Here is a 26447-nt window from a genome sequence, read left to right as displayed (position 1 = left end):
TTATGTTTTCTCAGACCCAAGCTCCTCCCTTTGCCCATAGTATACTGCACTCTAACTTTCTCTCTGTTTTGCTGCTCCCAGAACTTGCACGGATTCTTAGTATCCTAACATTATCCCTGAGGATTTTTTCTAGCTTTTACTCTGATCCGTATTTGGATCCCAATCATCCAGACTGGTAACTTTTCCATTCTGATTCTCCCAATCATTCTTTACTCTTCCAGTGTCTGTACAGCCTTCTGTTGTGGTGGGCCAGCACCAAACCTACCAGCTTTGGCACTGCCGTAGGAAATTTAATACAGAGGTGCTAAAGAATTTCAGTTGGTCACCTGTGCAGACAGGTGCGTGAAGGATGTTCACTGGTCTGTCTTGACACCAAACTGGAGACAAAGGAGGAAGCAACAAAGTGGGTAAAACCAAAGGGTCTTTAACTGCCCTGGAAATGGAGAGCCTGCACCATGTCACCATTTTGGCCTTGGACCTGAGGAATTCAGCCTGTGAAGTTGTACTGAAGTTCGCTCCTCAACCGCATTTGCTACCAACTTAGACTCCCGATTTCAGAATACATGCCAGTCTCATGATCCTGTAGTGCTGCCCATCTCCAGGAAACATCTTGCAGGCAGCATTTCGATCTTAAGTGCTCCCCTTGCCAGCATTGTATGTTCCTTAAGGAGGCTTGGAACTAAATGTTGTACCACCTACCTATATTGGACTGTCCAGTAACTGGAATCCTTCTCTTCACTGCAGCAGACTTGGTCTACCCCAGCAGTCCACATCTTGATAGGGAATCCTAGGGAGTTCTAAAGCTGGTGCAAGCACCTTCTGTTGCTTTCAGAAGTGCATTACCTTTTCACTTATTTTGCATTCCAAATTACCTTGTAGATGAAGTCCACTGACAAAGGTCAAGCTTTTTTTCCTTTACTTTTGTGCAATTCTAACTTGAACAAACACTTGGTGCATAATGCTGCAGATGGGCAGTGAAGATTACAAATGCTGGCATTGTAATTACAGATTTGAACGTCAAGGAGGTGCAATGTCAGACATTCCCCCTTGATGTAAGAGCCCAATGGTAAAGGAAAACAGAGCAGTGAGTGAAGGAAAGACTTGCCATACCTAAAATTTGTGAAACACTGCAATGAAATTTCTTGGCTGTAGATGAGCCCATATTGGTTGTGGTACAATTAGGGCCATTAGACACAAGTCTGAAAAGTGGTGTGTAGAATGTTATGGAATGGAGAGAGACAGTGGTAGAAATTCTTGGATTATCTTGGCAGTACTGAGATCCTTGTCAGAGGGGGCCCACACAGCAGCTGCAGAATTAGGATGTGCCAGACGGTCTTTCTAGATGCAGTTTGGGGGTAATTACTCCCTCCCGCTTGTTATGGAAGCCAATCATACAGGACTTGTGGATGTGCCATCATCCAGAAAGTATAAAATCACTTTTCACACCCCTTCCAAACTGCACTCCACTATTTAACCTGCATCCCATCCTGTTGGTGTATTTGTGAGGTCAAAAGGACATTGAGAGGTTCTCCCAGATCTGTGTATTTTTAGGTTTTGAAAGACTATTGATGTGGGCCAGCTGTATAGCTCTAACTTCAGTGAGTTTATTGCTCAAAATTCCAGATGGTGACAATATAGTTGCTAATGAAGAGATGAGACTAATGGACCACTTAGATGCCCCCATGCACATTAAGATAATTCCAGGAATCGAGTAGGTTCCCTGGCTTCTGCATAGGGGCTGTTCATTTCCAGTGTTTAACACCTTGGGGGCTATAGTGAAAACAGAAAGGCCATCAAGTACATGGCTTTAGTCTATGAACTGGATGTTGCAGGATGTCAAGATCTTTAACTGACTGGTTAGCTGCACCCACATTGCTGTGATTAGAGCCTAGTGCTTGCTCAGGGATATGTTCTCCAGCTCTTCCATTCCCTCTGCGTAATACTGTGCTGCAAAGTCAGATGCTTCAGGCAGTCGCATGTACTGGACAATCTTGCAAGGCCAGTCTACCTTCAAAAACTCTTCAGTTGATTAATTTCAGCCAAGGTCTCTATCTCTCTGCTATAGGACTGATAGCAATGTTTCTAGTCCTTCATACCATGTTTCTAGTCCTTCATACCTGGTTTCACCAGAGTATTGTGCTCTCAGAATTCTACAAATATTCCATGTAGTTTCTTATCCCCCCTCTAGCAAGCCATTAGATCTTTCACTTCTCCCAGCCATAGGGTGGAGGGGTTTACATGGTCTAGTGTACAGTCCATGATACATGGTCAGAGGCCAACCTGCACATCACTGTTTTGGACATTAGGGCCATCTTCACTGTGGATTTCTGAGAACTTCCTCCAAGGTATAGCTGCTGTGTACTTAAAACATGCGGTGGTGTATATAAACAAGAGTAACTATTTTCTGTGTCAAATATGGTGTGAAAATGGGCTATAGTCAAATGCTTTGAATGATCCATATTCCTGGAGAAGGCAACTCTGATAAGTTCAGCAGATGTCTACAGATGTCCCACAGGTGGTCCCTCTGCTTACTTTAATGCCACTTCTGACCTGGGAGGAACTTCAGAGCCATCTTCCAAAGATGTGATCCCAATACAAACTGGCAACATGCTGGTAGTTTGGTACACCAAGCAAGGGGAACAAAGTCTTACCCCTTCATAGGAAGCTATGATCTGGCAATGGCCTCTCATAGCTTTCTTGTGTAACGCACATTCCCAGGGTTTCCAGTTGCTTGGCAGACTGGCTCAGCAGGACCTTCCTTGTGCATCACAAGTGGTCCAAAGCTAGTCCAGATTGAGTTGCTCCTTGTTCCATCTGGTTTGCACTTGGGTGTCCTGTGGAGAGGTAAGTTCCTTGTCTTGGTCCCTCTTCTAGGACAGTTTGAGGGATGCATTCTCAGTAATAGCCTCTTGGGCTGCTTTACACCCCCCACACTTATCCCAATTTCTATTGAAAACAATGAAGCACATAGAAACTCTTCATAGCTCCCTTCTTGCCCAGACAAATCTGGTTCCCCCTTCTGTGAACACTTAACAGAAACCACCCTTGGCTTCTGGGAATCTCTCCCATTAAATGCCAACACTTTGCCATTTTGGCAGATACTAATCAAATTGACCCTTCCCTGCCACTGCTTCTAATGTACTGTTTCCTGGAGTCTCTTCCAATCTGGCTCTAGCTTTTTCTCACTTAAGGGCCAGCTGGTGACTATTTTACATTCCATGCAAGTTTCAGAGACATTTCTGTCTTCAGAGTCTGCAAAGCCTGTATGAAAGGCATTTTTCCTTGGGCTGCCCACCAAAGGCCCCTCTACATCCTTGGGATCTGAATCTAGTGCTTGAAAGCCCCAACTACATCTGCCTTTGAGCAAACTTCCTCAACTCAGTTGAAGTTCCGTTCTTGAAATACATTCCTAGTAGCAATCATGTTGGCTAGAAGGGTTTCTGAACTTCAGGAATTTCCCCCATCTTATTTTTCATTTGATTAGTTTCTCAGAATTAAGCCCTCTTATCCCTTTGCCACAGAAGCAAACTCATCTCCCACAACATCTGCCTCTTTTCCAAGCTAATGTAACAAGGGAGAGCATTCCTCATACATTGGATGTTCATAGAAATTTGTTTATCTGCACAGAACTAGATCTTTTAAAAAAAGGTACACAGTGGTTTCCTGTCAACCTAACGGTTAGTTCTAAAGCCACACTTTCCACCAGCTATAACCTTGTGTATGATGACCAGAGTAATGCAGCACAAGTTCCACCAGAGCTGTTGCCACTTCAGTTTTCTTCAGATATTCCTTCGTAAGTAGCTGATGCTGCAACTTTGCCATATGTGAATACCTTCACAGCCCATTACAAACTGGACTGATTTTTCTAGAGCTTCCTTCAGTGCTGCTGTCCTAAAAGGTGTCCTGTCCCAAGACCACCCAGGAAGAATATAGGTAGGGAATCTGACCACTGTCAGTTTTTACTTGCCATAAAGCTAAATCCTTAATCCAGTACAGCAACCCTCCCAACAGCCTCCTTCAGTTAGAACTAAAAGACTTAAACTCTTGCATCTATCTTTTGGGTGTTGAATGAGATCTGTGTTGGGGGGACAGATGCATTATGGGATAGCCTAAGTTGCTGGTTGGATCTGACAAGTAGCTCCAATGACCCATATGTTGTATCAGTTGGACATATCTGTACGTACAGAACTTTGGTCTCACCTGAGATGCTTGCTTCCCCTCAGTTTGAAGTATGAGGGGTGGTATACATGCACACTTCCTCTTCGGTTTTAGCCTTTATGAAAGGGGGTGCAAGTTCGTACCTTCTTGATGCATCCATTTCAGAAAGTACAGGAAGACAGGGTGGATGGATAACTTTTTGGAGATGGGAGTCTCCTTCCTTTCCTTGGGTAAAGGGACAAATGAGTCTTTACAAGCCCCCCCCCCCCCCCCCCGCAGCTGCATTTGGTACAGTTCCATATCACTGTTGCAGTGCCCTTTACCAAAGGGATTCCCAAAGATAACTAAAATACCTCAACTTTGCCCCCAGTCCAAATGCCGTTTAGTTTAGAACACTCCTGTGATTACTGAGCCATGTTTCAGTTAAATGCCTGGTTGGGGGGTTTTCCAATTTTTGTGGGGTTTACAGGTCATCCAGTAAGGGAAAAGTTCAGTGTGGGAGGCAGATTTCCTCATAAGAATAATCACTAGAAAAGGTCAGTGTGGGAGGCAGATTTCCTCATAAGAATCATCACTAGCAGTGTCTCTTCTGCTTGGGTGCTTCCCAGGACCATACACCATATTGTCTGCCAAGTGTTTTGTCCCAAAGACCCTATTACATAGTCATGTTGCCTTGTCCATTTACCTGGAGAACAAATGCCTTAGGTTGCTGGTGCAGGGTACTATGGCAGAATCCTCCCATCATGAAGGTCAGCTGCCTGCCAAGAAAGGCCAATTTCTGGTTTGATTCAGCTGTTTTCTTTTTGAAGAACTTTCCTTTGGGGATACTATTTCTAATGTGTTCTCAGGTTTGACATTCAAGAGGTACCAACTCCTCTAGATGAGTTCCCAAAGTCCTTTGCTGTATCTCCAGTTTCGGCTGCCCTTCTAGATGGATTTTCAGCAGCCTCTGTCACTGGATTCTCAACCTCCACACCCTAAGAAATCTGAGGTTTTACAGGGTGCCTGTATAAATTCCTCTAAAAATGTCCATCTTCTGACCCTTCTGTAGTCTCCTGATAAATCCAAAACTCTACTAAACTACTTTAGACAAGTTCAGAGCTCTGAAACGGCTATTAAAAATGTGTATACTGCTGCCACTTTGGCCTTTCAGTCTAATTACTAGATCCATATGACAGGTGTGTTTTACCCCTTTTTCAGGCTTCCCAGGCTGTCCCTGAGTTCTGATTCTGAAGGGAAGACTAGGCCTCTGCCCTCTTTACTGGGCTCTACATCTTGGGTAACTCACCACTCTAAATTATGATGCAGCTGATGTCACCTGTAGAGCTGAGACATCACTCTTGGCAGTCTCCAGCCTTTGCTTGATATTAAAGCTAAATTGTTGGATGCTTTGCTGCTAGGCTTCTTAAATCCCTTTTGGATAAGTTAAGGTCTTGCAGGAATTGAATGTTTCTCTCTCCCATCCCAAAGTTAGAGGAAGTGTCCATCCAAATAGGCCTTTGTTCAGACATTTATCCTTCCAAAGGTAAGAAGGGTTCTAGGCGGGTACGTCCCAAGTCTACTCGCTCCTACTTGGAACCAGTCTGGTCTTGAAAGGAGGCTTCTGTTAGCTTCCCCTTTGAGGCGAGTTCCCTTATCCCTTCATCTTTCCTTGACCCTTCCCAATTGGGAAGGGTTAGTTTAAGACTTCTGGGGTGCTGTCCATCCGTCAGGTACTTCATGGTATGGAAATCCTTTCCTCCTTTTCTGGGCATCCTTAAACCTCTGCAGAAGCAGCTTCCTTTCTTCCAGAACTAAATCAGGGCCTTTTAGCACAAGGCATCAATCATGCTATGCCCCATTACAAGGAGGGGGTAGATTTTCATTCCAGAGTTTCTGACTCCCAGGAAGCACCCTGAGACCCATTTCAACACCTTTTGTGAAGGTTCCTTCCTTTTAGGATGTTATCCCTTCAAAACCTAGTTTCCTCTTCCTCAGGCTTTCTTGGTCTCCCTGGACCTCAAGGAGCTTCACATCCCAATTCATCCCCTTTTTCAGGAAGCTTTTGAATTACTTTTTCGTGCATTTTCAGTTTTCTGCTTTACCCATTGTCCTTTCTGCTGCCCCCAAGGGAGGGTATTCCCCAAATGCCTCTCATGTGATTGCCTTTTGCGGGATCAGAGGGGTTCAAAACTTATCTGGACAACCTACTACATTCAGGCTTCATCCCCGAGGCCTTGCTTCAGCACCTCCAGTATACTGTTTCTTACGAAGCTTGAAGTTTACAGTAAACTTCAGAAATTGGTCCTGTTTCTCAGGATAGTGGTTCTTGGTTGCAGGCTCCAGACTATTCCTGTGGTGGCTTTCCTACCTGCTTTCAAGGCTTTCTCTCAAACTTTTTTCACTCCCTTCCTCTGATTTGTTACAACCAGGGAATTTCTCAGGGCTGTAGGTTTCATGGCCTTCACCATTCGTAGTCTGCCTCTAGCCAAAATTCATGAAAACTACAGTGGTTCCTAGTCAGCATTGCCATCCCCTAAATGATGGTCCCTCTTCCATGCCTCATACCTGAGCTTCTGTGCTGGATTCAGCTCTCAGCCATGGGTCTTTCCATTCCCTCTTAAGAACTTCAGATACCACAGACATGGGATGGGAAGCCTTTCGGTTCCCTCAAGGTCCAGGGTTTCTGGCGTCATTGGCAGTCGGACCACCTCAACATAAGAGATGAGCTCTCCTTTTCACTCTAGACATTTCACTCCCTCTTTCTTCCAGAGCACCTCAATCTTCAGATATATTACCACAGTGATGCACTATGTAACAATCCAGGGGGGCAGACCTACTTTTTGCAGACTGGAGTTTTTGCCTCCCCTTGGAACAGAACTTACTCTTTTCTACCAAGTCCCAAAGTCCTCCTTAGAAGGCCTTCACTCCCTGATCTGACTCTGAAGGTCTTGCTAATAGAGTAGGACTCTCCAAAATCTTGTTGGCTACTCCTTTTGGTCCAGACAGTATTGGTTCCCCCTCCACCTAGCAAGGAGCAATCCCCACAAGTTACTCGCAAGCTACCAGGCAATTGCACGTGTCCAAATGGAAACAATTTTCTGTTTGGTGCCTTGCTTGTAATCTAGATCCACTTTCATAGATGGGTACTAGGCTATTGGCCCTAGGGCCTATACAAGCCTAGCCAAAAAGGTACACTGGCTTTCGCCACCCAAGAAAATTATTTTCTTGTGCCCCTGTCGAGCAGAACCACAGAAGTGATCCCTGGGGTGAATTTCCTATTACCCATCCAATCAGGATTTTTCTTGGCGCTAATGAGGAGCTCTGTTTGACATAGGTAGTCTGTTCCAGAGTATGGGAAGTCTGGGACAGGAATCTATCCCTCCATGTTCTGTTTATTGTGGTGACAAGGTTTAGGTCCCTAGAGCATGTAGCTCGGAGGGATTGGGATTTCTTAAGTGGAGCATGTCCAACAGCTCTGGCTTTGACGTAGCTTTATATGTTTGGCAGAGATCGCCTCTGAGTAGGCGATATGAGACTGAGTAAAGCTGGAGTTTTTTGTGATGGTCTCTAAGTCATCTGTTTGAGGCCTGTAATCCTCTTTGTGAGGTAATTTTGTGGCCTTTCCAGTTGTTGTAGATGTCTTGAGGTACATACCAAAAGAGGCGTTGTACTCTAATGGGTCTGAGTGAGTAGAGGGGAACAATTACCTTTTTTTTTTTTTTTCTGGATTAGAAACCTTTTGTGATGAGGTGTGCGACATAGAAGGATTTCCTGACCACTGTGGCCATGTGATTATCAAAGGAGAGACTACTGTCCACCTGTGTCCCGTGGTCTCATCACACTTTCGGTGTTAAGTAGACTACCACCTATGCGGTAGTTCATGGGTACAGAGTTTTTACCAAAGAGAATGACTATGCACTTTTTGGCATTGAGCTTGAGACCATGTCTTTGACACCAGGCATCTGTCTCAGTGAGGCCCTTTTGTAGAATGTCCACATCGTTAGTTTTGATTTATGGCTCCTAGTTTGCAGTCCTCTGCAAATTTAGTTAGCCAAAAGACTTTTGTTAGCCTGTACTTCTGCAGGGATCCTTCTGGTTTTCATTTGTTAATTGCTCCATGCTGGGTTAGCATATGCTGTTCATCTTCAGCTGTTTCTGCTTGTCTGCTGTTAACCTCAAACCCTAGTGGTTAGAGAAAGTTAAGCTTTTTTTTAAAGGCATCCATCATATAAGGTCTCCCAGGAAGCCTATTCCACTTTCCTGGGACCTCCATTTTCTTCAAAATTTGACTCTGGCTGCTTTTGAGCCTGCACCTTCTGCTTCCTTACACTGTTCCTGGAAGACTGTTTTGGCCCTTACTTTAGCTAAGACCGTATATGAATGTCTGGCTATTATGGTTCCTCCTTTTTTGTTTTTCTTTGGGGACTGTGTGTCTTTGTTCTAATCCTTATGTCCAAGATGGTTAATGAATTCAGTCTTAATTTGCCCTCTTTTTCTCCAAAGTCTGCTAGTGACAAGGCTCTTCACCCCTTGGATTTACAGAGAGAGCTCTGATATTTAGGTAAGACTAAGGCCATTTGCAAGTCTGAACAATTGTCTTCACCCCAGATTTGGCTGTTTCTAAGCATACCATGTCCTTCATCTCCAAAGACGTTTCTTCTTGCTCCTTTCATACAAAATGTCTTTGCCTCATTCTACCAGAGCTGTGATTTCCTCCAGTGCTTTTTTCAAAGGTTTGGATACCAATTCCGTCCTTGAGGCTGATGTTTGGACTAGACTTCACTAAGAATTACAAGTTGGATAATGTTGCAAGAGCGGTCTTTGCCAGAGCTGTTCTGTATGGGTTTATGGGCCTTCTTCCTCCCCAGTTTCCTCTTGAGCTTGTACTTTCCCTTTGGTAAAGAATACCGCAGCAGTGATGTGAAAGGACAAAGTATGGTAGTGCAAAATCTTCCTACAACAGATGTCCTTCTCCCCTTATCACTGTTGTAGTATTCACTCCCCTCCTTTTTTTTTTGTGTATCCACATTTCCCCTAATTCCTTGTGGCATGTCTCGTGCAGTCAGACTGGGTTTGTTCAAGTCGTTTATACATACACACATCATGAGCTGTAACTTGTGCATATACTTTGTATGCTTACTGACCTGACTTCTAATACTCGTGCATCTTCATTCAAGCTTACATTCACACTGACTACACAAAATGGCACTGTTCTCGCACATGCTCAGTAACCTATACCAAGTTAAATAGAAGCACTACTCTGCATCCTCCCTCTACAATAACAAGGCATATTTAAGAGCTAGACACTTCAACATTTCAACAAAACGTAACTGACTTAAGTCCAAGTCGCTGTGTATTTAGGATTGGCTTTGCAAATTCTACCCGATCTGGTTGCATAGAAATTCTGACTGGGTTTAGCAACAGGGGTAGTCTCTGGGGATTCATTCACTACTGGAACATCTGGGTTTACATCAAAGTTGTTTAAAGACAGCACACTGTCCAGCACACTGTCCTGAATTGAGTTGAGTCACTCTGGAAATTAGTCGGCGCAGGTAATCTACTTCAGCACTGGCTGAGACTGAAGGAATGCATTACAAAAGGAATCGTAGATTTTACCAGATTGTATAATGCAAGATCTGTTCCTCAAATGTCCATGATTCCTACACTGTCATAACCTTTGGATGTTTTCATTCTCAACTTGTAGTAATGTTCGAAGGGATTAACTGGTTTTATCGTAGTACTTTGTTTCTTGAAAGTTGAGCTTTGACCACAATTTTCTGAGTATCTGTCTGGACAACATTCACAGAGGTCAACCAAGCAAGTTGTCTAAAGGAATGTTTCTAAGTTGAGGAAAGCATCGGTACCATCTCTAATTTCTCCAAGTGCTTTACACTTTCAGCTGCATGTTCAGCTAAACCATTGGCTTGTGGATACTCGGGACTACTAGTCACAAGGCTCGGCAAATTTCTTGAACTGCTGACTTGTAAACTGTGCACCATTGTCACAGGACTTTGTGCGGACTACCGTGGACAGAAAAATGTGATTTTTGCAATGACTCCAAGTTAAATTTGGAAGTAGGTCAATTTCAAACCAATTTGAGTAAGTAACGCTAATGTTGACCATTCCATTCGAAAATCTGTAATAACTATTCCGTGGTAATTCAGGAATTTGGTGTAGCTGAAGCAGTTATGCTTTGGTTCTTTTGCAAATTGAATATGGTAGCTTCCTTCTTTGTTTGGACATAGACCAAAACACAATGCCTCGTGCCCTTTTAGTTGAATCAGTACCTGGGTGACCACGAAGCAAAATTGATATTCCTGTTGTATTGCTTTAGGGATTGGCAATTTTGGACCTTTCATGATTCCTTCCATAATGAGAACTGGGTCTGAAGATGTGACTTAGATCAAGCCTTCATGAAAAATTTGACTTCTGTGAGTTCAAGTCTGCTGTCTCATTTTCATGCTTCTGTCACTTTGCCTGGGTATGCATGACCTGCAAGGTACAAGTATTTGCTTTTTTGTAAACGGTGTTGAAATTTTATTCCAATTTTAACATGCGTTGCAGTGGAGCTGCGGCTGTGTACATTGGCTCTTTCAAAATTGTCATTTGGTAGTCAGTCTATTTGGATAAGTCTGCCCTTTAACAGCAAATGCTAGTTTTTCGTGCATAATGCATCTCCAAGTTGATGCATAAGCAACTGGTATGCCTTCTTGACAGCATGCTGCACCAAGGCTGTACCTTGAAGCATCACAAGAAAGTTACAGGTGTGTGAGCATATCTGTGTGGGTGGAATGGCAATTTTCTTCAGATTATTAAATGCTCTTTGGTGTTCCAACCAGGACCAATTTACATTTCTGCAAGTAAACTCACTTAATGGTGAAGAAAGCTCACTCAAGTCTGGGTTGAACTTTCCTAAATAGTTCACCATACCCAGAAAATGTAAAGATGTGACATTCTCTGGAACTGGCATTTCAACAATTGCTGATCTAGACTGATTTGGTTGTAAGCCAGAACTAGTAAACAAATCTCCCACATAAGTAACTTTCAGTTTTAAATTTACAATTCCTGAGGATAGTCTGAATGTTCACGGTCAAGAACTTTCCTGAAATTTGCCCTGTTTGTCTTCATTACCACAGACTGTGTCTACTATAATAGCACACGAATAACCAGGAAAATATTTGTTCCAGGACATGTTGAGAGACTTCACTAGCAGATTTGTTTCCAAATGGCATTCTCAAATCTGTATCTAACAAATGCTGTACTGAATGTAATTAACAATGAAGATTTGCAATCCAGCAAAATTTGCCAAATTTTTTGCATCCAAGGCTGAAAAGTTTGGCAAGAGAGCAGCTGCCTCTTCTACTGTACTCATTGGATGAGGATGCTAAAGTGCTTTGTATAAGTCTCTAGATAAACGCATATTAGAATATCATTTGAGCTTTTCTTGTGAGCTACAACTGTGAAGGATACCCATTTTATTCGGTGGCTATACTGGAGTAAGGACGCTTAAATTCACCATTTTGTCTAGTTCCGCTTTTACTCTTGCTACCGGACTCTTCTGTGCCAGTTTAACTGGACTGACTTTATGGCTTAACTTCATGAAATGTGACTGGATGTTTACCAAGCTCGTATTTAAAAACATTGGCATATTCACTAAATTAAAAGTATGTCCCATTTTCAGACTCTGAGGGTCTGACACTGACTGCACGTGTTTTTTGGACCAAGTAAAACCAAGTCATAGCAGTTTCCAGCAGAATGATGAGAACTACTGTGCCATCCATTTGAAGTGCTTCACCACCATAAGCAACTCATTTTGCACACTTTAAATCAAGTTTCTCACCAGTTGTACTTGGCAAACATTTTGTGCTGATATAATGCTGCACCTAGATCTAGTGTCTAATTTAAGCTCTGCAGGTTTCCCATAATGTGCACAGTACAACATAGTTAACTCTTTGTCAGTTGATAGTCTAATGTATTAACTTTCCAAGCTGATGTCTCATCCACAAAAGTTTGCTCACTGCTCTGAGTTTACAGTCTATCTGATCTACTTGCTCGTATATTCATATTTCTGACTACTTGCAAAGCCTTTTGAAATAATTCCACTTTGTAAACACTTTTCCCGTGTTTAGGTTCATGACTGTCTCCAATTGTGACTGTTAACAGTGAGGTTGGGTGTGGCACTTCCTTTGTTTATATTTCTTTTCCATCTTGACTTTCTGCTGCACACTATCAACATTCACACTAGCAGGTACTGCAAACATGTTTTTCTTATTCATAAGATTTGTATGCTTTTCTGTAATTTCATGTATTGGGCAAATCTTAATGTCTTTGCTCAATGTTAATTCGCTATCTCGAAGCAGTCTTTCTCACTGCGTCATTAACGCCACATACAAGATGGTCTTGCCAGCTCTTCTCAGATCACCAAATCTACTTGTTTTTGCTTTTTCTAAGTCGAACATATGCTGCAATAGTTTCACCAGGCTTTTGATTTCTTGTGTAAAATGTGTGCCTTTCCATTGTATTTTAGTTTGAGGGTTGCACATTTCTCTAAATTTACATTTTAAGCACCCTGGGAACTCTGGGACATCCTGCTTTTCAGCCTGTATCACAATATGGTGGCTGTCCCCCTCCCCTGCATACACAGCAGGTGCATACACAACTGTATGTTCTTCCTCAATGGCCTCTAAGCCAGCTGAATTGAAGTATGCTCTACTGATTTATCAGAAAATGCAGCCTGTATGACTATATATTCTTGCTCACACTCGCCAGTTCTTAAATATTAAGCACCAGCAGTTCAGATCTGCAAAATCCCTGTGCCACAACAAAGTTCTTTTAAACACAAGTATAGACCTGGTACTTTGTAATTTTGCTCAAGTGCACAACACTCTGAAAATGCTGTATTTTAAAACCGCAAATACCTCTCGACACTTTAAATCTTGGTTACTGTGAAAAAGTTGTACATTATGAAAGAATTCTGGAAGTTTAGCTTTTTTGAACATTTTAAACACTGCCATGGTCTTGTACACTTCCAACATCTTGGAAAGTTTGAGCACTTTTCATGCTTTGCCACATGTTTAGTGACCTGAAAATCATTTGAAACCAATTTGACCTCAAATAACCACTGACTTTGAGTTGGCTACTGGATATTGCTCCACTTCTAACTGCGTGCCTCATGGTTTGCGAGCTGCTTCAACTTCAGATCTCATTCTGACAGTGTCGTGTCTCGTCAAGTGAGATGCTGGCTGGGTATGTGAACACATGTCAGGAGCTATACCTGAGTACTTCATATGCTTACACATGTGCTTGTTAAAACCAAGTCAGTATCTCCATTCAAGCTTACATTCACACGGACTACACAAAATGGCACTGATCTTGCAAGTGCTGTCTAGTGGCTGACTAGGTTCAATATACACACTGATCTGTACTTTGGACTACTCCTGGAGCTTTTCAGTTCTGAGGTATGTGTAGTCCTTGGGTCATGTTTATGCCCTATGCCTTGAGCAGGGAGCATGCTTGATGTAGATCCTATATAATCATAAGGCTTTGGTATACTGGCTGGATGTTGCCCTACCCTTGGCAGGGAATCTCTCTGGTAAATACTGCAACAGTGAACAAAGGGACATGTACTGTTATGCAGCTTTACTTCAGTGCTAGGGATGTAGCCAAGGCAGTACATATGGAAGAGCTGTCCAGGCAGCCCTCATGCAGGCAGTCATGAGGGCTGCGTATGGGGGTGCAGCTGTCAACTGTGTGGGTATTTCTATAGTTCCCGAACACCACCACTGGTGATGGGTACCTGCATCAAATTAGGTACTGCCTATGCCTTGTGCGCAAATAGCCACAGCCTGCATCTTCCTAGTTTCTGGTTTTCACGCATTAAGAATACCTGAGATTTTCTACTGATTTTTAGTAAAACTCAATGTGTTAACATACAGGTGCTGGCAGTTTGTCTAGCTGTTGCAGATGTGTGCATCTCCCCCACTTGTCAGCAACACCCTTCTGTTTGCCCCAGTTTGCTCTTTAATAGTTTTACAAGAAAATCAGGGCATTGAATATTTTGCTAGAGTATTTTCATAAGTCTCAAACTTCGGCTCAGGTTGCCACATTTGTAATTGTATCCAACTTATTTGGGACAGGTATGTAAAGAAATTCATCTGGAGTGGAAGAAAGCATGAATATTTGCGTTTATTAAAAGAACAAGAGCTCTCTCTCCTAGTAGAGAAAGTATAGGAGAGCAATGTGATTTGCAGTTTTCAAAATAGTAAAATGTATAGTACTGCCTTGCAGCAGGCAGAGGCTTTAAAAGCTGCTAGACGTTTCAGTGCTGTTTTTGTTGCAAAAGTGCAATGTATTCCATTCCACCTTTTTAAACCTGTAAAGTTGCTGGCTCTCATGATTGCTGTTACGCTGTAGTGAGACTTCAGCTAACCTTACTGAAAAGTTCCTGACTTCAAAAAGTGCAATTGCAGTCCTCCATGTATGATTGTGATTATTGACTGTGTGATCATAATTGCTTTGTTTGATACAAGGATGCATAGAAATTCTGTGACCAACCTGAAGGGTGTTTGTGGGTCTCCAGTCATAGTTTAGTCAGAATTTTGTAGTGCAATGAGATTTTTTGCTTCATGTACTACCAGTTGCAGAAAGAAACAAAGCATGGTGTGTTGATTAAGATATAGTCTTTCACTACTGAACTGCCTAAGCTTTTTTCCTTTAGCTTAATTACTGCCATCTGCATCCTTTAACTCCATCTCTTACAGTAAAACATGGATTCACTGTTCAGTTCCATTTTCAAGATGTGTAGTATTTGAATTACTGCTTGGCTTTGCTTTCTCTGGAGATTTGATTTCAGTCAAAAGTTCCATAGTTCAGTTTTATAAGAATCCAAAGTGTTGCCCTTGGCTAAGAGGCAGCACTGAAATGTTTGCCTTTTTCTCTCCAACAGCATGACTGCAGGATGCAACTGAAGAGCTTGTGGTAGCTACGTCTTGGCTTGTCTGGGCTTTCCTGTAGCATCCTTAATTTACTCAGCTTAGTCCTGCTTGTTTACAAAGTCCATCAAATGAAAGAAGCTTGCTTGTTAAACCCAGGATGGTTACTGATTTTTATTCAGGAATTCCTGATTTTTTTTAAATAGGCTAGCATTACATTTTTTAATGCGGTTTGAAATTGTGTACTTCAGGGATGCATCACAGATGAATACTTTGGTTGCTAATGGATTAAATGCTCCTATGTGGACAGACTGCTGAATTAATTATATCCACATGCTTACCCTTGTGGTCTGCTGAAATGGTTCTTGAAGGATCACTTCCCATACCTGGCTAAGTAAATGCAGAAATTAGTACTTTGAAAGGTTTTAGTTTGAAAATTCGTACAGAAATTTTCTGTTCTGAGAAGGTAGTGTGAGATTGTATGCACATACAACACCTTTTTGGCACAACAGCAGTAAGGTTTTTAGCTGTAAAAAGTTGGTTACAGTATCTGATGTGTGACATAGTAGTAGCTGTGATTAACACGTATCTAATTTAAGCACCCTTCTTGGGGGTTCAGTAACCTCATGCTACAGTATTGAGCATATGTGAAGAAGCTGCATCTCTTACAGTTTTCAAAGCATATTTGAAAACTGCAAAAAGTGTGAATCTGTTCCCACTATTTAGTAACGGAAATATCTGAATCTAGGTAGCTCAGCACAGTGTTGCCAAGCCTACAGTTTTGATTTCAGTTCTCTCCTCCTTAGCTTTATTTATAATTTGCTTCAAGATGTATTGTCCTTTGAGGATGTTCTTCATCTCACATTGCTGCAGTCCTTACACTTGGGGTAGTCCGCTGTCCTCGGTCGGCCCGAATATCAAAGTATAAGGCTGACGTCGGTCAAGCGCGTAGACTGACAACAGGACGTCAGGGTACAAATGCGCATGACCGACGTCATATCCTCAGTCTTTTTTGCCGCATGGTCCGATGCAGAAGCAGCGTTGCAAGTGCCGGTTGGCGTTCTGAAATTTTTGTCGGAGTTTCAGACAGAGTCAAAGTTGGCTAAGTACCCGTTGGGGAATATTTTAGTTTTTCTTGCCTCAGTGGTTTACGGATGTCAGAAAAAGTGAATAACTGTATTTCTTGTGGGAAACAGATACCGCATAGAGATTATCATACTTTGTGTATTCCTTGTTTAGGGCCTGAGCACGACGTTGTGGGGTGTCGCTTTTGTGCTAGATTCAATAAGCGCACTATTAAGAGAAGGTTAGATTGTGCCAGGTTAGTCTTCGGGAAGCGGTGCAATTATAATATGCCGTCGGATGCTCCGCCCGCTTCTTCAAAGAAGCGCAAGGACAAAGCAGCTAAGCCTAGGCAAGAAGAACCGTCCGTACCGGATGCCGGTTCTTTAGAGGTGTCGGTGGAGCCGGGGGTTCCGCCGGAGGTTTCTCTGGAGTCCCAGGGGGAGACTTTGTTATTGCAGGATGTGGCCTCAGGAGGCAGGTCAGGCTGAAGGGGCCTCTCAGGTTACTGTACTCCCTTCCCTTCCTTGGGTGGTTAGGCCCTCTCCTTCTGTTGCCAAGGCTTCTCCCAGAGGCAGGCCAGGTTTAGCTTCAGTTGGTGTCACCCCTAGTTCTTCAGGTTCTGTGCCCAAGAAGCATATGCTTAAAATGGCAGAAGATTTGATTTCTTTGATTAGAGGTTCTTTGCCCCCTCCTGATAAGAGACCTAGGGTGGAACCTGAGTTGGGGAGTTTTGAGCAGGCTTGGATGTTTCAGAGTCTTGGCTGAAGACTTGCAGGAGTATTCTCCTTATTCTGATTCTGATGTGGATGATTCTACTCCTTCTGCTTCTCCTCCTGAAGATTTTTCTTTTTCAGAGACTCTTCATTCCATGAGGGAGCATTTTAAGTGGGAAGGTCAGGACTTCTCTGATTCCAGGAAAAGGCTTGGGGAATTTTTGTTTTTACCCCAGCATAGGCCTTTGGCTATACCTCCTGTTCTGGATGTTGTGGAAGATGTGTTTGCAGAGGCTTCTCTTAATCCTGATTCTTTGCCTCCTGCTCCTGTTAAGCCGGATAGGTATTACAGGGTGCCTGAAGCTCATAAGTATCTTTTTAAGAGTCCTAGGGCGGACCCAGAAACTGTTAGTCAGGGGCCTAAGGGTGTTAAGGCTTCTGTTAAAAATCCGGTTCCTCCAGATAAAGAGGCCGGGGCTTTGGATAGATGGGGAAAAAGTCTATACTTCCACCCTAGCTATGAGGGCTTTGAATTGCCAGTTTCACTTGTTGAAATACCAAAACTATCTACTTTCTCAATTGAAGTCTAAGGTAGATGCTCTGGCGGAAGGTATTGTGTGTAAAGAGTTACAAGATTTAGTACATGTTTCTGAACAGGTGGGTAAGCATTCTTTGCAATGTGGTTTTGATGCTGTACAGGCCTCATCTAGGGTGGCTGCCACTGGGTCAGTTTTTCGCAGGCACGCCTGGCTGAGGGATCAGAATTTGTCTGACCATGTTAAGACAAGGATTTTAGATGCTCCTTTACAATCTGATGTGTTTGGTTCACCTGTTGAGGCAGTCTTAAAGAAAATGGAAGACAAGGCTAAGTCTATGCAGACTGTTAAAGATTTTTTGCAGGTTCAGCCTCCGAAGTTTAGTAGAAATTGGCCTACCAAGGGGTGGACGTATCCTTCTTTTGATTCCCAGTCTAGAGGTAGATCTAGACGTGGTAGGGGCAAAGCTCTAGGCTCTTTCAGGCCTAGAACAGGGAGTTCACCTGCACAGTCTTCGGGTGAGGGCAGGGGTCAGTCCTTTCGTAAACAGACCCAATGACCTACCTTTTCAGCTGCCAGAGCCTTCTCGTCTGGCAGCACCTTTGGGAGGAAGATTGGCACTTTTCAAGGAAAATTGGAGTTTAATTACCCAGGACAGATGGGTATTGGATATCATACACCAAGGTTACAGGTTTTATTTCCATACCTTGCCTCCTTTCAAAGGCATGCCAGACGTTCCTCCTCAGCAAAGAATAGAGGCTCACAAACAAATTTCTCTGTTACTTCAAATAGGGGCCATACAGCCGGTCCCTATGCCAGAAGTGGGCCTAGGATTTTATTCTCGCCTGTTCCTAGTACCAAAGAAGGGGAACACGGAGACCAATTTTGGATTTATCTATCCTCAACACTTATCTGGACATTCCCAAGTTCAAAATGTTGACGTTACAACTGCTTTTACCTCTGCCGGGCAAAGATCATTGGATGGTAACTTTGGATCTCAAGGAGGCTTACCTTCATGTTCTTATCAGACTGAGTTGCAGAAAGTATCTGCGTTTTCGGGCTGGGACTTCTCATTATCAGTTCTCTGCATTGCCCTTTGGCTTATCTACTGCGCCCAGAGTGTTCACGAAAGTTCTGGCTCCAGTGATAGCTTTCTTCAGGCTAAAAGGAATACAGATCTATCCTTATTTGGACGATTGCCTGATTCTGGCTCAAGGAAGGGACGAGCTTCTTCATCATTTGGAATATGTGATAGCAGTGCTAAGATGCCTGGGGTATTCTGTGAACAAAATAAAGTCCAGTCTAGTACCCTCTCAGGACATGTGCTTTCTGGGTGTAAGACTGAATACAGCATCCCAGATGGCCTATTTGACCCCGGACAAACAAAAGAATCTTTCCCTTTACTTTCATCAATTGTCTCATCAGTCCAGGCTGACTGCAAGGACAGTCCTTCAAGCCTTGGGGTTCATGGCATCTTGTATTCTGGTGCTTCCCAATGCCAAACTGCATATGAGGAAGCTACAATGGTATCTCAAAACGTATGGACACAGCACTGCCAGGATCTGGACACTGTCATTCAAATAATACCTTGCATTCAAAAGGAATTTTTGTGGTGGGCTCAGGAATGTCACCTAAACAAGGGACTCTCTGTGACCCGGCCAGAGGAGAGTCAGATTCTAACGACAGATGCCTCAGACAAAGCTTGGGGAGCTCATCTAAATGGAAAGTGGATACAAGACAAGTGGCCTGCCAGACTACAACATCTACATATCAACTTGAAGAAGATGTTAGCAGTCCAGTTTGCATTAATAGCTTTCAAGGATTTACTTCTTCCAGGGCAGGTGTTGATTCTAACAGACAACACAACTGTCATGTGGTACATCAACAAGCAAGGGGGAACACATTCTTATCCTCTATGCAGGCAAGCAATGATTTTGTGGGAGACTGCTCTCAGTTTACAGCTACATCTTCAGGCAAGGTTTCTGCCGGGAGCACAGAACTCCTTAGCAGATGTGTTGAGCAGAAGAATTATGGATCCCCACGAGTGGAAATTGGATCCTCATGTATTTCAGAAATTGACAGTGTCATGGGGAACTCCAGACATAGATCTGTTCGCTTCTCCACTAAACCACCAGCTGCCAAAGTTTTGCACGAAAAGGTTTCATCCCACAGCTTGGAAAGTGGATGCTCTTTCTTTCAATTGGAGCAATCTTCATGTGTATGCCTTTTCACCTCTGCCTCCTCCCAAAGGTACTTCTAAAGGTCAGACAGGACAAGCCAAGGATGATTTTAATAGCTCCAGATTGGCCTCGACAGCACTGGTATCCATTACTGAGAAGTCTGGTACGGGAGCCTCCATGGCCTTTGCCTTCGATTCCACACCTGTTGTCTCAGGAGGACAGTCATTTACTCAATGTCAAGCTTCACTCTCTTCACCTAACAGCCTGGCATATTCTGTTTTGAACCATAGAAGGTCTCAACTTCCACAGCAAGTTTTGAATGTTATTTTGGAAGCTAGAAGGCCTAGTACAAGGAAAGTGTACGCAGATAAATGGAAGCGATTTTTATTTTGGAGTGCAGCAAAGGATTTTGATGTTTCTGAGCCTAATTTAAGTATGGCTCTCCAATATCTTACTGAGTTACTGGACAAAGGTTTGTCCTTCTCTTCTATTAAGGTTTATGCTGCAGCAATTTCGGCTCACTATGATTGTGACCCACCATTGTTTTCTCATCCTTTGTTCAAGCAATTTCTTAGAGGGGCAAAGAATATAAGACCCCCACGTAGAGCTCCTACTCCTGCTTGGGATCTCAATTTTGTGTTGGAGAAACTCACTCTACAACCTTTTGAGCCTGCAGCTACTACAGAGTTGAAATATTTATCATGGAAGACTGCTTTTTTGTTAGCCATTACCTCTGCAAGAAGGGTTTCTGAATTGCAGGCCCTTATGGCGGTTGAGCCTTTCTTAATTTTCCATAAGGATAGGGTATCTTTGCGTACTAATCCTTCCTTTATGCCTAAAGTGGTTTCTAGTGTGGCTTTAAACCAAACTATTCATTTGCCTACTCTTTATGCAAATCCCCAAAATAAAGGGGAAAAGATTTTGCACACTTTAGATGTACACAGGCAGCTGCGATATTATTTGAGCAGAACTAAAGGGTTCAGGCAGTCTCAGCAGTTTGTTTCTTTTGCTTTGAGTTCTCAGGGCAAGCCTGTGTCAAAACAAACTATTTCTAAGTGGATTGGGTTTTGCATTGCTTTCTGTTATTCCCATCATGGCAAGGAGATTCCAGCTGGGATTAGGCCTCATTCCACTAGGGCTACTGCCACTTCGACAGCTTTTTTAAGGGGGGTGGCAACAAAAGATATTTTGGAGGCAGCTACTTGGAGTTCAGTGCATACTTTCTCTAAGCATTATCACCTTCCACTTTACTCTAAATCTAGGGCTGGTTTTGCCACTGCTATTTTACAGGGCATTTTGGCAGCTCCTGCTTCTTTATAGTTTTGCCATCCTCCCTTACCTCTGCTTTGGGATTCTACCCAAGTGTAAGGACTGCAGCAATGTGAGATGAAGAACATAGTACAGTTTTGTACCTACCATACATGTAGATGTTCGAAGATCCACATTGCTGCAGTCCAATTTACACTCCCTCCTTCCCCTCTGTAGTTAGAGGCGGTTGTGTGGGTTGGGTTGTATATATTGTGTATAGTGTATATATGGTACATATTATTAGTGCAAGGTTGGTTGGTTGTTTGCTGTCTTTTGGTTTTGACCTTTCTTTTAGGGTCTTCTGACATCTGGGGCAAGAAAAGACTGAGGATATGACGTCGGTCATGCGCATTTGTACCCTGACGTCCTGATGTCAGTCTAATGCGCCTTGACCGACGTCAGCCTTATACTTTGATATTCGGGCCGACCGAGGACAGCGGAGTACCCCAAGTGTAAGGACTGCAGCAATGTGGATCTTCGAACATCTACATTTATGGTAGGTACAAAACTACTTTTCAGACCAGATTTCAATGTGCAAGACCAGTAAAACTTGTAGTTGGACTGTACAAAGCTTAGGGTTCATCTCCAAGAAGCTTTTTCTTCCTGGGGAGGCTACTCTCTTGGTATTGCTTTAAAGATTGTTTTGTTAGAGTACATTTTGCTATTGGTAGGTGGGACTTGTGCATCTGTGTGGCAGTTCATTTACAGGCAGTAATTTAGGCAGAGTTGAGGAAATTTATTTGGTGGTTGGCTGGTTTGCAGTACGTAAGCTGTTTTGGGCTGCTTGGGTATTGAGTGTAGTACAGTGTTCTAGAGCCAAGTAGTAGCTTGAAGATATGGTGGCTTGGGTCAATTTGTTGCAGTATGTAAAAATGTAAATGGCTACAGTACTTGACATCTCTGTGCAGGGCCAGTCTTAAGCCAATTGGACCTATTTGGCCCAATAGGGCTCTGCCCTAGGGTATGACAGGGTTGTTTTGTAAGCCCAGAGTTGCTTAAGACAGTACAGCAAAGTGCAAGGCACTTTCCTACTAGCAGTCTGTCTTCTGCATTAGTTAAGTCTTAATGGAGTGACCAGTGTTTCCCATTCTGCAGCAGCGTGCCTGTGTTGGTAACTGCAGCAGCGTGCCTGTTGTATGATTTGTTAGCTGTCCTTGCTCCCATAGTGGTCAGTCATTGCTCGATGTTCTGATTTCAACCCAAAACAGTAACTATATGGTTTTGTGCCATACTTAAGTTGCTGTCTTGGAAGATTAATTTGAAGACTTTTCCTTCCCTTGCTGACATGGTGGAGTCCATCATGGTTGCTAATGGTTGTAAAATTGTGGGATAGGTGGAATAGTCTACACTAGTAAATGTAAACCATACGATGGTGTTGGGAGGTACTTTAATGATTGCAAAGACTTGACAATGTTAGCAATTCAATGGCATGGCAAAGAAATGCCTGCTGCAGTCAGGAACAATCCTAGAGATGTAAAAACAAGTGGGTGTACAATGGAGGGAGGCAGAGGTACAATGGGGGGAAACTGATTTATAAATGTACTGCAGGGATATCACAGGTTGACCCTCAAAATAGAGGGAAGAGCAGAAATTTAAATATAAGAAATGGATGGGGAAGGGAAGGCTTTGTAGGGGGGAGGATGCATTACAAAGAGAACCGTTTTGTATCCTCTTTCTACCTCCATGTGGGTTTCCTTAAGCCTGATTTCCTCCCAGTTAACGTATGTAGTTAGTACTTTTACATTATTCCTGCATCTAATTCTTTTGACTTGTAATATTGATGGAAAAGAGCTGTATGTATTAGTCCACTTACACAGTTTAACAAGTAATGAAACAAGTGTAAACTTTCAGCAGTATTTAAGTGCAGTACAGGTTGAGCAATGCCATTTGTAAGGGGAGTCCTGAGATCATTACTACAGTTGAGCATTCTGTGGAAGTTCAGTTTCCAGAGTTTTCTGGAAACTCATCTACTCTAACAAGGTATAAGAATTGGGTAAGGAATTCCAGCTATTCAGAAGTGCACATGATTATTGGAAGAGCCTATGAAGGAAGAAAGGGGGTGATTAATGGGGAATGGGAGTTTGAATTTGCCATGTCCCCCCTAGTTTTCCCACAACCATTAAGTGCAGCCCTTCTGACTAATTTGTCCAGGACTTCCTGGCATGCTAGAATATTGGACATGAGAGTTGAGATCTGGTAAATGATTGTTGCACACTAGTAAACTAGTTGACTGACCTACTAGTTGACTGGCCTATAAAGAGGGCAGAGTACTTGATCTGTTAAAATTTGTGGTGAACAGAAGGTTATCCCTCTTAGTAAGATGTTAAGCACACTGCATTCGGCGTACAAGTGGTTCCTAATTGCTGTGTGGATTAAGTATAACGTTTTTAAATATTCTAGCTTGCCACTGAATGAATATTTGAAGTGGTTTATACCCACTCTCAGCTTTCACTATTTTGGAGGAACATGCCTGTTTTGAGGCCTGATTTTAAGATGCCCCTGTTTTTGCAGATATGTCAATACTTTCAGGCTTTACACCTTCAGTTTTTTCTGAATTCCCTTCATCACATGATTTTTGAAGCTGTGTAGAACAAACCACACTACATAGCCAATATTGAAGTGGTGGCAGTTTGGAAAAGTCTTATCCTACATCCTTCCTCCTTGTGTGGAGAGTATGATAATACAGTTCATTAAAATCTACAGATACTACATTCTTTGTACTTGTATTTTTCAGTCACTTCTCACCCTGTTTTAAAATGCATATTATCCCACATTTTTCAGTCACTTCTCACCCTGTTTTTAAATGCATATTATCCCACATTTCTCCTGGAAGTGGAAAGAGTTGTGTGCTGTTTGGTATTCAAATTTTATGTTACTTAGATGTCCAGATTTTGAGCTGGATGTTCCTATTTTTCAAGGGCCTTTGTTCCTATTGTCAGTGTCTGCAGGTTGAGCAGTACGTCTCTAACCGTTGGCTGTCCCCTTCCTTGTCCCTCGATTTTTCATTTCAGGAAAATCGCTGAGGATTAGTCTCAATGCCGGGCAGTTGCACAGAAAATGCTTGTAAACCTTGGGGCTTTTGTCACATCTTTGCTTTTGGTTTTGCCTGGAATTCTTGAGCAAAAGCTGTGGTATGAAACCAGTTCAACATATGCACAAGTAGTAACTTGCATAAGGTTTGCCTTTAATCTTGGATTTCTTTTCCTTCCATTTGTTTAGGATGGAGTTGAATGGACCAAAACGGTAATTAAAAACATTGCTGCTGCTGGAAAGTTTTCTAGTGACCGGACCATCAAAGAGTATGCCAAAGATATTTGGGATGTGGAGCCTTCTGATCTTAAAATTCCTCCTCCTAATCAACCAAGAGATGGGACCGATGAAAAGGCAAAAGAATGAATATTCCTCAGAATTGAGGTGCTGTAATAAAATCTGAAATGGGACAAGATTAAGATCCTTGGTGTAGGATGAGGGAAACTAGTTGGAATATTTACTGGAATTTGGTATATGGCACTTATTCTCCCTGTAAAGTTTACATCTCAGCTTTTAATGTCACTGGATTTGGAGTGAGGGGCAGTGGGTGGATTCCTGGTCAAATTACTTCTCAATTCTGATGGGGTATAGAAATAACTTGGTTCAAAAGTTTGCCATGCTTTATAAAAATGAACTGTATCCTGTCATTTTTGAGAGCAAAGTAAATTGTTACTGAAAGATGCACTGTATTCAGTTTATTTCATGTACATTAAAAGCATCTTCTGTATTTCGTGTGCAGTGAATTATTTTGCTGTTTGTTTCTAAACTGTGAACAGGGTGGCCTTCTGCCTACTTCAGCCTCCATTGTGCAATCCCCTTTATGTAAAGAGGGGAACCTGTTTATCAGAAAAGTTACATTTAGTTGATTCCATTCCATAATGTTTGCATTAAGGAACATAAAGGCATGTTTAGCAGGAAAGCTGGCACTTTTTATGCTTTAACAACTCTGCAAGACTAAGACTTTGCAAACATTGGATTAAAAACACTGGCCATTCCCTCCCTTTAATCCTGTCTAAACAGAACTACAAACACCTGAATCATTCCAAGGCACCCAAACTTTATCAAAATGTCACTTGGCAGGTGTATTCCAGCATCCAACCTGGCTTCTGCCTTTACTGGTCTGTTTACATCATCTGGGCCCTAAAATTGATACCAAGTATCTGTTGCTTTTCTGATTAACCTAGATATTGCCAGATTTGCATGCTTTGCAGTTAAATATCCCTTTAACCTTACCCAGAACTGTGCCATTCCCTAGAAGTTTGTAGATTTTACTCCGTCTGACTGGCTTTTGGATAGGATGTTTAAACTGGAACTCGCCATGTGTTGAAGATAAAGCATTCAGTTCTGTGGTTGCCTGCTTATCTCGCAATTAAGTCTAACACACTATGCTTAATGAATGACAAAAACAGACTCAAACTCCCTGAATATCATGACCAGGCACAACGAACTTGACTGAGAAGAGGCACAAATTTTAGCGTAAGCTATTTTCTGCTTTTGTCTGACTTCAGAAAGCAATAATCTCTAAACCAATAGAAAGTACATCTTCATCCCACAACACAAACTCAATTAGACATGCACTTCTGCTAACTTATTCAAGTGAACCCTGCGCTTCTTTAAGAAGCACTTTTAACTACATCATTCAACCCTGGTACTTTGTCAGTTTAACCTGATCTGCCACAGTTCATCTTTGTTCCAGCTCTCAAAATCCTCACCTCTTATGATGTGTTCCCTATTCCAGAACTGAACAGGGGCTTATTATAGTTGGGACACTTCAAAGTGCATTTAAACTCATTTGTACTATCCTTTTTTATGCTATAGTGGTGCTCTTTAATCCTGGCACAGAGACCCCAGGTGGTCATCTGATATAAAATGCAGTACAATGAGAACATCCCCAATGTACATAACACCTTTGGTGTTGCAGTTAAAATAACCAGACACTGGAATAGTGTGGCAAATGGGGCAAATTTACAAAAGGTCCCTCTAATATGTGCCTACACAAACTGTACAACATCCACTTTTGTGCATGCCAAATGGTTTATTTGTATGTAAAATAGTCCTTTTCTCTTTTTCACACTCAATTTTAAATTGGTGATTTTTATACACCAAAATGGGGGTGGGGGCAGATTGTCACGAAACTGTCCTGATTACCATCTGAAATTTTCCAGTTAATGCCTCTTACAAATCCACTATCCAAAGTCTTGTTCAAATTGCAAAAATTTCTTTGTTGGACTTTCTCAAAACTTTGGAGCCACTATAAGGAACTTGTAATATGGGTGGGTAGGGTCTCAGATTGTCCATGACATACTTAGCTGTACTTTGTCTTCATGGTAACCTCTTTCCAAAAAAAGTGAACAAATCTATTTCATTAATAAAATCACTGTCGTCACTAGTCAGACTGGCCCTGATGTATTGGCCTTTGGGTATATGTTTTTCATAAATTGTGGATGAAAGCTTAGTGTAGGTAACTGTAGTAAGTTGTGTTTATATGTATATGGTGAATCCTACTTGCAAGTCTCTAATAACCCACTCAAGTGACATCCAAAA

At 42.4% G+C, this 26447-nt stretch overlaps 1 protein-coding gene across 1 annotated transcript in view; it reads left to right on the top strand.

Moving 5' to 3' along the window:
- PYGL (glycogen phosphorylase L) overlaps nucleotides 1–24630 on the top strand; it is a 292076-nt gene extending 267446 nt beyond the window's left edge. The window contains exon 20 of the mRNA XM_044074307.1: nucleotides 24093–24630. Within this exon, the coding sequence (XP_043930242.1) occupies nucleotides 24093–24269 (177 nt within the window). The 3' untranslated portion in view covers nucleotides 24270–24630. The remainder of the gene's footprint in view (nucleotides 1–24092) is intronic.
- Nucleotides 24631–26447: the final 1817 nt, after the last annotated feature.

This window comes from Protopterus annectens, chromosome 6.part0, assembly GCF_019279795.1.
Source record: "Protopterus annectens isolate FY-2018-M chromosome 6.part0, PAN1.0, whole genome shotgun sequence".
NCBI classification, from domain to species: Eukaryota; Metazoa; Chordata; order Ceratodontiformes; family Protopteridae; genus Protopterus; species Protopterus annectens.
Note: the sequence above shows the minus strand (reverse complement) of the source record. Positions and strands in the feature narration are given on the sequence as shown.